The sequence below is a fragment of the Artibeus jamaicensis genome, unplaced genomic scaffold (assembly GCF_021234435.1).
Source record: "Artibeus jamaicensis isolate MK-2021 breed Jamaican fruit bat unplaced genomic scaffold, CSHL_Jam_final contig_548, whole genome shotgun sequence".
Taxonomy (NCBI): Eukaryota; Metazoa; Chordata; class Mammalia; order Chiroptera; family Phyllostomidae; genus Artibeus; species Artibeus jamaicensis.
Window position 1 is genome coordinate 17,105,480 of NW_026521883.1, and position 14,151 is coordinate 17,119,630.

At 39.2% G+C, this 14,151-nt stretch overlaps 1 protein-coding gene across 1 annotated transcript; it reads left to right on the top strand.

The window, feature by feature from the left end:
- Positions 1-847: 847 nt before the first annotated feature.
- Positions 848-13,521, top strand: RSL24D1 (ribosomal L24 domain containing 1). Its single transcript, XM_037151056.2, has 6 exons — positions 848-983; positions 4,781-4,894; positions 5,361-5,433; positions 9,958-10,021; positions 10,744-10,829; positions 12,114-13,521. Exons 1-6 carry the CDS (start codon positions 903-905, stop codon positions 12,212-12,214), a joined length of 519 nt encoding a protein of 172 aa, XP_037006951.2. The 5' UTR covers positions 848-902; the 3' UTR covers positions 12,215-13,521.
- The last annotated feature ends 630 nt before the right edge of the window (positions 13,522-14,151 follow it).

The window sequence follows — 14,151 nt, forward strand, 5'->3', positions numbered from 1 at the left end:
AGGGTTTTCGGGAACTACTATAAAGGACACATGGGCAAAACCAAGGGGGAGGGAGGAAGCAAGGGAGGGAGGTGGGTTTGGCTGGGATGGGGGGAAATACAGACAACTGTAATTGAACAATAATAAAATAATTTAAAAAAAGAATAGAGTGGAGACACGCACATACAATATATAGTATATATGCTATGCACAGACCATCTCTGGCAGTTAATAAAAGGAACTGATTGCCTTAGGGGAGGAGTGCCAGAGGTCACGACTCAAGTGAAAACATTTGGGTTGCGTTTATCTGCCACATATGTGTATTGCTTAGAAGGGGGCTGGAGCGAAGGTAAACATCAGCACGTTTCTTAAAAATTGCTGGTAAAACCTATCTAGCCTACCTAGCTAGCTTCAGAGACTCAACTGCTTCCCTAGCAGTGAGTGTCTGTGTAGCAGAGGTTCTCGCCATGGAAACCAGGCAGATGGGTTTGGGACTGGAACCAGAGGCTAGGGAAGGGGGTGGAGAAATGAGCTCCTATAAGACAACGCAACGTGTGGAAAGCTCTCCCAGGGGCAAAACGCAAACCAAAGAATAATAAAGAGTGACGTAACAAGGTATGGCAGAGAGGGAAACTACGCGCTGTGACAGTGAGTTCAGTAGGCAGCGAGGATCCATCTTTCACTTTCTTGCTTAGCTGCCGGCCGACCGCGCTGCTTTGCTTCTGAGACAGAAGACAGTATTTTTGCCGGCGTGGCCACGCGGGGGCGCTGTCAGGATCGGATCGCGTTCCTGGAGCCCGCAGAAGCCAGGGTGCTCACCTCTTCCTAGTCGGAAGTCAGAAGATAATCACTTCCCGTGACGGCGTCGCGTCACTTCCTTTCAAACCGGGCGTCTTGGTGGTGGCCCACCACGCGCATTCAACATGCGTATCGAGAAGTGTTATTTCTGTTCCGGGCCTATATACCCCGGCCACGGCATGATGTTCGTCCGTAACGATTGCAAGGTGAGGCGGCCAAGGCCAGTGCGCACACCAGCGCGCGTTCCTCTGCGCCTGCGGCGTTGGGCCAGGGTACCCGCGTTCTCCCCGAGAGGGGGAGGCTCTGCCAGGAGTTCGGGATTTGATCTCCCGCTTGGGGAGTTTCTTCTTGGGGGCGTCCGGAACGGAGCTGGTCCTCAGGCTTCCCTGGGGAAGGTTTGTCTGCGACGAGGTTCAAGAGCTGGTCCAGCCAGGGGGGGGGGCTGGGTGTCAGCTCGGGCAGTGTGGCCTCTGTAGTACGCGCGCGGGCCAAGTTCTTCAGATTAGAAAACTTTGCTGCACGCATGCCAAGTCAGGCGTCGTTGCTGAGGTCCGTAGCATAGAGATCACTGACTTCGGACTGTCCATTGTGTGTAGAGGTTGTTAGAAATGTTGCATGTGGCTTAATAGTAGACTTGCGTTACAAAGTTATTGGAAGGGAATTGAGGAGGGTCGTATATGGAAAGGCTCTGCAAGGAGATGACATTGATCCTGGATTTTGAATTTTGCATGAGAAAGTGAGAAGAGGGCATTCCAAGTGGAAGGAGAGTGAACAGTTTGAGCAAAGGCATAGAACGAAGCAGTTACATCTCTGTATTATGGGTAGTGATAGAGGCTTGAGGTAGGGCAGTAAATACAGATACAAGACTATATGCAAAAAGATTAGTCTATAAAACAAGATATACATATACAGATATACCGTAAGGCCTGGTTGTGAAAGATTTTGTGAATGATACATGAATTTCCCTTATATCAGAATGAATCTCATTCCTCTGTTTTCTTGGACACATTGTTTCTTGGAAATTGACCTCTCTTACATTTGCTTCTGAATCACTGGGAACTTGTTAAAAAAACATACAGATTTCTGGTTTCCATCAGATCCATTGAATTGGAAAATCACCCCTGGGTGGTGATTTTGACATGGTACAGAATTATAGTTCCTACTTTATCTCTATTGTAGGTGGAAGATACTGAGCTCATTAAATTAGGAGCAAGGGGCCTTGCTGAATAATGAGGGACCAAAGCTTTGAAGTTTGGGAACTTCAAAGAACATGTAGAAGATTTTGGAAACCTTTGAGGAACATGATAAAAAAATTTATTAAATGAATCATTGCCAGGTTGGCATCAAATTCACGGTGGTCAATATGGCTTTGTAGATGATCTGGTCATCATGATTTCATATTTGATGCTTGTCAGCTGGCTGTTGAGATAAGAACAACAGATTGTGGGAGATACCTAGAGTTGGGTGTTGATCTGGCAAACATATCGGAGGTTCAAGTTGATAAGGAAGTCTGATGGTGCTAGCAACGATGGGGAAGACGAAGTGGATCCAGAAAAAAATTGGGGGAGTAAGAAGTGGAGGCCCTGAAGCACTAATGAAGAAAGAAAAGACAGGCACATGTCAAAAATATTGTAGGTCTGGTTTGGGACCACCATAATAAAGTGAGTCGTAATCTTTTTGCTGGTAGAGGGTCTTCCTTCAATTCGTAAAACATGCAACACCTGCGAAGTGCAGTAAACTGAAGTATGCCTTTGTCTCCATGAATCCCAATCCCTATCTCCACCTCCAGGTCTGAATTTTGCATTTGATAGGGTAATCCTGTTTGCACCTAACAGTGAGCCCCCTGACAGTTCCTGATTACCTCAGATCATTTCGCTCTCTGAATTAATGCCACTGTCGTCTGCTAGAAATGTATGGGTCATGTTCGAGTTCTTCACCTTATCTAGTTCTATTAAGGACTATCCATTTTGCCTTTGCAAAGGATAGTGGTGTCTTTGCTTTCTGTTTCCCTGCCCTGGTATCACATTAGGCACTTGTCACTTTTCTAGTCTTCTGACCAGTCTTTTTGCCTTTATGCTCTTAGTTTTTGAGACAATCTGTCATAGAGATTTCCCCTCTTTCACTTCTTAGATAGCTTCTTAAAGATAGAATTAGTGTTATGTTCCATATTTTTACATAGTTTGCAAACAGGAAGAGTACATACAGCCTTAACGAGTGCTTAATAAATGTTTGTTGAATAAGAAGGGGTTGGAAGACTTTGAATGAGGTGTGATTAGATAAATCGTTAGCACGTTGAAGACTGAGGCTGATGCTACAGGACTAGGTTAAAAGGGAAACTTGAGCCTGTGAAGCTTGGTCTTCCACATGATCCATCTGCCATCCACCCCACTGTAGATTTAACCACTGTATTGTGTTTCCATATTACTTTATACATACATGATTATGTATATACTTTTATCCCATTCTTTATATTCTAGTCTGATTGCATGATCTCTCTTATTTGCAAAGTGAGACTTTACCACACTTAGGTTGCTAGCCTAAGTTCCAAGGATAGGGATTTATGTTTTACTTATTGTATCCCTAGCACCTAGTGTAACATCAGGCACATAGTAGATGCACTTCTTTTTTTTTTTTTTTTAACTAATTGAATTCCCCTTCCCATCTCCAGTGACTGCAGGCATTTCAGATATTTCATTGTGATTTTCAGATAAGGTGATAGGTAAGGACCTCAAGTAGACTTCCCTGTATAACTTTAAGCTGTTGGTTCTATTTGGAAATGAGGAGACCCAGGAAATGTTCAAATCTGTCATTAGCTGTATTTCAGAAATGGGGATTTGTCTAAGAGTTATCTAGCAGGTATTAAACACAGGAGGCTTTTACTTAAAAAGATTACTAGTACTTTGGGCTGAAAATACTCAAAGAAATTTTACTGATAATAATTTCATAGTTACTCCAGGAAGCTATAGTGGTCCTTGTATTTTCCAGTTACTTTGAAATTAATTCAAGAATGTAGATATACTTTCCTTCAAGTCTTTCAGAAAATGGCTCTCAGGCGGTTTGGGCCTAGATCAGATTAACCTAGCATTGACCATTTCTGAGTATGTTCTAGTGTGTATGAGGACCTGCTCGAAAATCCCCATAGAACAAGGTATATGTAAAATGAAAAGTATTTTGGCTTGTGATATATACATAGGCTTACTTAGCTTGAAATGTTTATACCTCATTTTGACCCATTTTTAAAAATGTGTCACATCTTCTAGGTGTGATAATTCAACTAAAAAATTACTTTTTCTCCTCAGATTTTCTTTAGTAGCACAAATTATAATGTGTTCTAAAGACATTACAAAGTAACAGAATAATGCATTTTAGACGTAACAGTGAGTGCCAATAAGCCATTTCAAGGAGCACATTGAAGTATCGTTGAGGCATCATTAAATCGAAAGATCACATCATTTGGGATGAAGGTGGAGAATTAAAGTAGTGACGAATCTTCCTAGTAGATGTATGACTACTTTAGAAAACAAATCTATAGCCAGTTTCAGTTGCGTTTTTGAAACTATTTTGTGCAAGGATGGAAAGGAACCAAAGGCGATTTCAGAATGGTGGTTTGAAGCTTTTAACCACAATGAGGTACATAGAAAGTAAATTTTGAGAATTATTCTGATATGGGAAGTGATTTAAATAAATGACTTTCCTTAAAATTACTCTTGATTCAGGTTATTATAAGGTTTTACTGTTATTCTATAAAAATGGTCATTTTAAACCGCATTTTCAGGGCTTTTGGCTTTTAGTTCTGACGATGCTTGAGAGTCAAAATATAGTTCAGTTTCATTTGAATATGATGTGTCCAGACACATCTAGATGGTCTTGTAAGTAGAAGCAGTTGTGAGTGAGAAACACTCATTTTTTAGACTTCGTGGTATATTTCGTCTGGTTAAGGGTGACATCCTATGATAGAAAAAATTTTAATATTGACTTCTCACTATTTTAACTTTTCTCGTAGGTGTTCAGGTTCTGCAAATCCAAGTGCCATAAAAACTTTAAAAAGAAGCGCAATCCTCGCAAGGTCAGGTGGACGAAAGCCTTTCGTAAAGCAGCTGGTAAAGAGCTTACGGTGGTGAGTCTAGTTTTTTGTTTTTTTAAAGATTTTTTAAAAGACTTATTTTTTTATTTTTAGAGAGGGGAAGGGAAGGAAAAAGAGGGATAGAAACATCAGTGTGTGGTTGCCTGTCATGTGCCCTCTTCTGGGCACCTGGCCTGCAACCCAGGCGTGTGCCCTAGACTGGGAATTGCGCCTGCAAGCCTCTGATTTGCAGGCCCGTGCTCAATGCACTGAGCCACACCAGCCAGAACAGTGAGTATACTTTTTACAGTTTAAAAATGTCAGGGTTTTCTTTGGGGGTGGTGGTGGTCATGTGATTTAATTAACTATAACATGATTGATGATGGGTGACTTAGTTGTATTTGGTTATGGTAATAATTCTCACATGATCCTAAAAACCAGGAGAATTTATTAGGAGAATAAATTTTAAGAAATGCGTCCTTCATACCTCTGCAAAAACCATGTTTTCACCCCCTTACAGGATAATTCATTTGAATTTGAAAAACGTAGAAATGAACCCGTGAAATACCAGCGAGAGCTGTGGAATAAAACAGGTGAGTCGAAAGGGAATGCCAGGCACTTTCAGGGGAGGGGGTTTGGGATAGTGCCGGAACTCTAACGTCCCTTTGTTGTTTAAATTCTGTTTGTTCTGTTATTCTCGTTTTAATGGTTCTCTTGTATTTGTGTCTTCTGTATAAACTACCCCAAATCCCTTCCAGAAGGGGCTAATGTGTCCACTATAGAAATAATGTAATTATTTAATTTAATAATATTTGAAGTGCCCATACTATAAAACATTCAAAAACCTGAAAAAATAGAGATGGAGAATACTTTTTGGGGTGAGTGCGGCATAGTTAAAAAATACACAAAACCTAGAATACTTACAAGTTCGGAGAATTTGGTTTAGGGATATAAGCAGTGTATTCTGTATACCTTATAAAATTTAGCTCTTTGGTAAAATAAAGTACAGCACTTGAGATAATTACACATTTTCTGTCAAGACTTGGTAAGTGCTTACCTTAGGTAAAAATGAAGGCATAGGTTACTGAAACTAAAAGCAATAACATCTTGTTCTTGTCTTTGGTTTTTTTCTGACGTAGGCAGAGACTGACAATAAGCCCAAATGTAGTAAAATTTCGTGTCTTCCACCAGCGTGTGGATTCCACGTGTCTCTCAGTGCACGCGTGTTTGAGTTCGAGGGCCTTGGTCCTGCCTTTCTTTCCCCTGCGGAGTCTTCAGCCATTTCAGTCTGAGGTCGAGGGTCATGGATGTAGTTTGTGGACCGGAAGTCCCTAATGCTCAGAATCCCGCAGACTTTATTGGTCTGTAGTAGCTCACAGACAGGACGTCCCTTTCAACGTCCTCCGTCACAGGACTTCAGGAGAGGACCTGAGGGGTTGTGGGCCTTTGTGGTGGCATTTGGTACCCTCTAAGTTTTCATCTTCCTGAAGTGTGGAGAAATCAAAGTCCAGTTTTAGAATTACCTGTTCCACATAGCACTAAATATTCTGCCCCTTAGTGTGTTCTTTTTTCTTCCTTTAAAAACATTTTTAAATTTTTTAACGAAAAATATTTTATAAAAATTTTGTTTCGTAATTAGAGGGAGAGTTGTTCTGAAAAGCAGTTGGTTTTACTGGGTTTATTTGGTAAGGAAGTAACATTTATTCAAGCTCAGGATTTCTAAAGAGATTAATAATTTCATAGGATTCCTTTTACTTATTGTTTGATTTGAAGAAGAGAAAGAGGGAGAGAGAGAAACATTGATTTGTTGTTCCACTTATTTATGCATTTGTTGGTTGCTTCTTGTGTGTGCCCTGACGGGTGACTGAGCCCGTAATCTTGGTTTATCTGGATGATGCTCTGACCAACTGAGCTACCTAACCAGGGCCAGGATTCCTTTTTTATTGTGATATAATTGCCATATAACATATTTCATGTGTACAACATAATGATTTGTTATTTGTATGTATTGAGAAATGGTCACAGTAGTACGTCTAGTTAACATCAATCACCTCACATAGTTAAAAATTTTTCATAGGATTCTTAAATTGATTCCAAAAGGTACTCTTGTCAAGGACATTATTGGAAGATCTGAAGGCATTTCTGGACCCCAAAGAGTTTTATTTCATTTTGGCCTTTGTTTGCTTTGTTGCTGTTACTTGAAGACAGTAGCTCCAGATCACCTTGGCGCATGCCTTATTCAATGGTTATTCAGTTTGATGTTGGAACTGGGCGCATATCTTATTTTAGTCACATGTGGGTATGCAGTCGCTGAGACACTCCATGCGTGGTCACACATTGTTTACATTGACTTTGGGAAGTACTGTTGTGTTCTGTAGGGCTGTGTGCCCTTGAACAGTGAGCACTAACTGCCACACAAAGATGAAGAGGGCGCACCCAGTGCCTGCTTTCCCGGTGCATTTTACTGAGTAGTCCTCCTCCACTGCTTCTGTTGGGTGGTAATTGGCTCACGTATGATCACAGTCTCACGCCCTTGCCCCATGCGTTTATATAGCTGCACGTTCTGTAGGCAGCGGTGCTCTGTTGAGGAGTTTTTTCCCCCTGCATACATTCTGTTGTGTTTTCATGTTGGGATCGTAAAGATAGATTTTCCAAAGATTTCCTGGGTAGAAAGTATGAGTCTTTTGGAACATAAAGCTATATTCTGCTGGCTTACACAGTTAATGTTAGTAGTGTTCCAGAAAAACATTTTATTCTTCTAAAAGATTTCTTGACTCTCCACATTCCCTGTTTCAGTGTCATCTTGTCTGTAAACTAGCCTGTTAACAGTAGTTTTATATTTATTGCTTATGTTACCAAATTGTGTGAAGATGTGGACTCTGCAGCCTTTTTTAAGATGCTGATGTCTGCAGAGACAGTGTAGCAGAACTTTGAAAGCAGTAATGGTAGGAAGAATAATTTCTATTTGATTCATGTCTCTGTATTGCAGATCCATTTTTGGTATCTGTTAGATGCTTCTTACACTTAAAAATTTGGGGTCTTCTGGAATATCCAGAAATGCAGTATCTTATTCTTGGAAAGGATATACCTGCCACTGTTTATTTCCCTTCTGAGTAACTTCAAGGTGTGGAAGTGCTTCTGAGTACTAGGACTTGCCTTTATCATTTTTGTTGAAAGGCAAACAGAGAGGAAAAAAATTACGTATCAAGTATACAGAATTGGGCAAAACTAGGTTTACAGTTGTAAGTATGTAAAACATTTTATTCTTGTATTATTATTTATTAATTATTATATTATTTTCCATACAAACAACTGTAAACCTAGTTTTACCCCAACCTATATTATTAATTCTAAGCCACAGCATGCACAGGTTTAGAATTAACATTGCCTTATAGTTATTCATATAAACATCATCTTAATTAGGGGCACCATGGGGTCTTTTGGGGACTCTTATTAAAGTGCAGATTCCGATACAGTATATCTTAGTGGGGCCTAAGATGCTGCGTTTCTAACACAACTCCCAGGTGGTGTCCGTGTTGCTGGTCTCCAGCCTGCACTTAAACAAACAAGTTTTTATTTTGACATAATTTCAGACTGAATTGAAAAGTGGCAAGAGTAGAATACGCTTACATAGGTATCCTTAGTCTTACTCTAGGTATCTTACATCTAGATTTCCTGAATGTTAACATTTTATTAAATTTACCCTTTCTCCTCTCTCTCCTTCTGTAATTTTTCTCTGAACTGTTTTAAGTTGCATACATAATGATCCTCGTGCCCTAAAGAGCTTAATATGTATTTCCTAAAAATCGAACATTCTCTCATACAGTTACACAATGCAGTTATTGGAATCAAGAAATTAACATTGATAGAGTTATATCATTTAATCTTAGACATGTTTGGATTTCTCTAATTGTCCCAATATCTTTTACTGCAAAAGTTTTTAGAATAGTACGTGTCACACACCTCTTTAGTCCCATGCAGTTTGGTACAGTTCTTGAGTTTTCATATTTCGTGACATTTGACCATTGTGAAGAATATGGGCCAGGTGTTTGTTTTAAAATTCAGATGATGTACATTTGGCAGGAACACCATCGACAGGATGTTGAGTTTGTCATTGTCCTGTCAGGAGGCACCTGCTGGTCGTTAGTCCTGTCACGGGCAGTGCTGGTTAGTCTGGTTAAGGGGTATCTGCAGGTCTCCACACTGAAGAGTTAGTGTTTTGCCTCTTGCAACTAATACTGTATTGTGGGGAGACACTTCTAGACTGTGAATGCCCTGCTGTTCTTCAGCTCCACAGACTGCACTTTCAGAAGCTAGACTGGGAGGATGCTGTGTGGTAGCGACCAGCCACAGGGTCTGCCGAGCACTTCACACGTGGCTAGTCTGAATCAAAATGTGCTGTAAATATAAAACAAGTGTGGTTTTTTTAAGATTTAGTATCAAAAGAAGCATAAAATGTCTCAGTAACAATAGTTTTGATATTGATTACATACTGAAATGACAGTATTCCAGGTGTGTTGGTGAAACAAAATATATTATCAAATTAAATTTTGACCTGTTCCTTTTTGCATTTTTAATGTGGCTGCTAGAAATTTAAAATTACATATGTGGTGCGTCTTACATTGGACAGTGCTGTTGCAGATACTAGAGCACAGTTGGACTCAGCTCCTCTGCACACTTTCCAAAATAGTTGACTTTTAGTGGTTGAGGATACGGGAAATGGGTTGACTGGTTATTTTACCAGTATTCATCATGGGCAGACCCTATCCCAGGCACTTGAAGAAAAAGTGGTCTTTCTGACCAGAAAGGTGCTATTACTTAGGAAGATGACAAGTTCAGAATGGGATTAGTTGCTGTTAATCCAAGTTCTCTGTGGAGTAACATTTGAATAGCACTGGACTGCTTTCACGTGGTTAGAGAAATGGTACTTGTGAGAGACAGAGAGAGAGTTAACAGTGATGGCAGCAAAGGGAAATACCTTCTTCAGCTCTTTTAGTGGTCTTTTTAATGAGTTTTTTTAAAATCAGTTTCTAAATTAGTTTCTAAATAAAGAAACGATTATTAGAGCTCTTGCTTGAATGCGAATAATTGGCTAACTCTTACAAATTTTTTTATAGTTGATGTAATGAAGAGAGTTGAAGAGATCAAACAGAAACGGCAAGCTAAATTCATAATGAACAGGTATGGAAAAACGTATTGAGTAAATAACTCTTGGGAAAATAATTACTAGTGCATATCTAGAGGCATTCGGTTTTATCTCACTCCTTATTTTACGTAATTTCAAAGTGACAGCAATTAGCAAGCAGGGTATAAAGAACTCTTGTGTATTCTACTAGCATTTTGCCACATTTACTTTAATCCTTAAAGTCGCTGTGGTCATCTGTTACAGAAAAGAAGCGTGTGCCAACAGCTTTGTAACTTTAAAAGACTGTTAAAAGGGACCTAAATGTTTGAGAACAAGTCTCGGTGTTTTTTTTGTTGTTGTCACTGAATGTCTTAAGAGTTTGTGCTCTTGTAATTACTGAATGATTTAAAAAATCGGGTAAGAGAGACCGCTCTCTGTCTGAGCAGAAAAGCCTAGGCAGTGGAGAGATTTACACTACATGTGTATGATCGTCAGTGATCTCTGACACTTAATGTCTTGCTTCAGTCGCATTCCTTCATTCACTCAGCAAGTATACATCGAACCCCCATCTCATTTCCAATCAGCACTAGGGATACATTGAACGAATAAGTTTGTAGTGTCAGAATTTTGTTTAAGCTAATTAGGAACCAGAAAATAACTGAGTTCCCACTCTTCATCCATATTGCTTATTTAATTAATACATTTTGCTTTCAAAAATTATGAATTAATGTGTAAAGTTGTAGTATTTAAAATTTTGATGTTAATGTTTTTACCCCAGATTGAAGAAAAATAAAGAACTCCAGAAAGCTCAGGACATCAGAGAAGTCAAGCAGAACATCCACCTCATCCGGGCCCCTTCTGCATGTGAGTGCTGCGCTGCGCTGCGCTGTGCACTGGCCTCTGCTTTCAGTGGAGAGGCGAAAAATCCAGATTTCTGTGGTCTGTGTAATTGGGGGTCAGCCAGCCTTTTAAGGTGTTTTTTAAAGTAAATGTTATTATCTCAGTACATTTATGATATTACTTGGTTAAAAAATATAATCTATTGAGTATATTTCTCAGTTCCAGTCACCTTCTTACGTATGCTGTTTCTTTTCTGTCCCTCATAAAATCCCATTTTCTGTAAGGTATCTATCTCCCCAAGTTAATCAAAATGAGCTGACAAATAATTTCATAGATAATTCTGTCTCATACCTGTTTTTATTAAAGGACAGTGTTTTGTGTTAGTAGTTCCCAGACGTTGGTCAGTATGGGAACTGCTCGAGGAACTTGGCGTGAATGTGGGGGCTGAGGCCCTTTTGGGTCCGGGCCTCTGGTCTTTCAGGAGTTCTCCGGGCACTTCTGATACGTACGTTTGAGAACTACAGTTCTGTATTAGAACCTTCTCTTGTGCTTATGGAACTTACTGGTAGTCACTCATCGGGGCAGTCGTGTGCATGGTTTCTTTTGTGAGGTGTGAGAAAACCAGTCTTCTACTCGGCTGGCACCAAGTACGGTCTGTTACACTGTTTACTTACGCAGACTTCTTAAAGAGAGAACTTTTGGTGAGATTTAGTTGAAGATTTGATTCCTGAATGACTCCAAGCCTAAACCTTAATAAAGGTTAAATTCTGTAAGCACATGTTGAATGGATTTGTGTTAGAGTCCTACCTTGGTTGTTTTTGTACCAAATTGTATTAAAACAAAATAGAACCCTGGAGTGTTTGTTTCACATATAGATGATACACACTGACACACAGAAAACAACAGGAGTGAATCATTGTTATCTAAGTCTTTAGGGAACCTCAGAGGTTGGTGATACAGTGTTTTCAGCAGGGACCATGGATCCATGAGGTCCAGGGCTCAAATTTTATCACGTTGATTTACTGGACTTACCAGCCAAGTGACCTTTGGCAAGGTCATCTGTCTCTGTGCCTCAGCGCTTCTTATCCTTACAATGCAAGTTGTTAGGAGAGTGAAATGAGAAAATATAGGTAGAATGTTTACTTAATGTATGGCATATTATAAGACCTGTATAAGTATATTTACTATTCCTAAATATCTTAGAAATGGCCAGTGTTATTTTAAAACCTCCAGTTTCCTTTATAAAGTGTTGGTATGTTCTGTAAGGTCACTTTGAATTGATGAAGTTTTTGATTTCTTTTGTTACAGGCAAAGGGAAGCAGCTGGAAGACAAAATGGTGCAGAAACTGCAAGAGGATGTGGACATGGAAGACATTCCCGACAGTCTCAGCTGTCGGCCGCTTCTGTGAACGCACCGGGAAGTCTTCAGAGGCATAGACGTACTAGGTTCCTCATTTGTTTTTTATCAAAGGTGACTCAAGTGAAAAGGTGGTTAAAATTATATCTCTTCTACATCGCTATCTGCGAAACATCAGATAATAAGGATGCTAGATTGCTTCTCACTGGTAAACCTTCACTCTTAGGTTTACGTATGTAAATCGTGAAAATTCTGTAAATACAAAGTGTATTGTGGACATAAAATGATGTCATTTCGATAATGGCACCATTTATGTAATAACTAATGACAGAAATTCATGGCTGGTGATGTATAAAATAAAATTTTCTTTGCAGTAAAAATATTCCCTTTACTAACATGATAGAAGGAGGGATACATTTAAGGAACTAATGAGCTGTATGATAATTCGCCCAAAGTACTAATAGCTTTTGTTTTGATTTCAGTATTTCATGTCTTGGTTTATCAACATCTTAGAAGAACATAATGGCCTCGTAGACTGAAGCCTAATTCTCTTGGACATTTTTACCTGTTAGGACAGACGTCGTACCTGTTGGGCTGAAAGCTGAATTGTCGTTTCTGAAATGGCACTTTGCTCTAATTTCCACTTTGGAGAATATTTTAACTTGAGATTCCTGGTAGGACAAGTTGAAGTTTTCCAGCTCAGCAATAATTTAGAAGCAGAGGAATCTAGAGTGTTTAAAATTTTTTTGTGCGCTTTTCTTTTAGAAAGTTAACCGTTTTGGGGAAAATTGAATTTGGGTAGAATGTCTATATTATTTGCACATAAAATCATTTTTGTACTGAGCGTCTACATATTTAAAGGTACTAAAGGTAAAGTATCGATTGCTTGGAAGAAAATAACTTCTCCTACATGTGCTACTGAAAAATATATACTTAATGCTTCATGTTTCTGTATTTTTACATTATTTATGAGTATGTTAAGAATATTAAGTAATTCAGTTTTCATATTTTTTAGGACAGAATTTAGAATAAGTTTCAAATTCTTAGGGTTAAATAATTATATAGAATGACTAAATTTTTACTTCAGTATTAGTAATAAAGTGGACTGATCGCTGATCAAGTGTTAACAGACCTGATTTCCAGTGTGGGTTTGCCTTTGTGTTCTTAATTGTAAATGTAGCTCATTTGTAAATGATATTATCGATGTAACAATATATACCCACACACATACACACACACACACACATATATATATATATATATATATATATGCAGTCAGAGACATTTGTAAAATTACTCAAAGTTTTCTCTCCATACTGTATTCAGGTTTGTTTTAATATAAACATTTTCAAAATTGCATACTGTTAGGAAACAAGTTTCCACCATGCTAGTTAGGGAGCAACTTGCTAGTGCCGTAAGACCATTTATTTGGGGAAACTGAGCTAAAACAAAGAGCTGACATTGCATCTCACGCTTAACATCCAGACAGTTGCCTCAACCTTTGGGATGGATTTCATAGTAATTTGAGGGCCCAGTCTCATAAAGTTTATGTATTCAAATGGCACAGTTTTATCCCCCGCAGCTGTCTGAGCTTGGATCTCTGAGATGAGTTGTCCCTTTAAGTGTTCCCTGGGTGTTGAAATGGTACCATGTGTTTAGGCTACTAACTTTGCCTGGTTGAGACCTCTGCTGGGCAGTTAGCATAACACAGAAGCGTAAACTTGTCCAGACATCCACCACACAGAACTTTTATAGGGCACACCTTGGAGACAGTGCAGGTTTGGTTTCAGAACACTGCAGTAAAGTGAGCTGTAATCTTTTTGCTGGTGAGGGATCTTGCTTTCAGTTGATATGAAATGCAACATCAGTGAAGTACAGTAAAGCAAAGCATAATAAAATGAGGTATGCCTGTAGTCTCTTAATTGCTTAAGAGCAATGTAGAGTTGGAAATCATAGAAAAGAATATTATACATACCTTACAAAACCTTG

What these genes read in the sequence shown, in the direction of transcription:
- RSL24D1 (XM_037151056.2), top strand. Translation starts at nt 903, where the DNA reads ATGCGTATCGAGAAGTGTTATTTCTGTTCCGGGCCTATATACCCCGGC. An exon ending in TCGTCCGTAACGATTGCAAG is followed by an intron (nt 984 to 4,780) that starts GTGAGGCGGCCA and finishes CTTTTCTCGTAG; the next exon opens with GTGTTCAGGTTCTGCAAATC. An exon ending in AGAGCTGTGGAATAAAACAG is followed by an intron (nt 5,434 to 9,957) that starts GTGAGTCGAAAG and finishes ATTTTTTTATAG; the next exon opens with TTGATGTAATGAAGAGAGTT.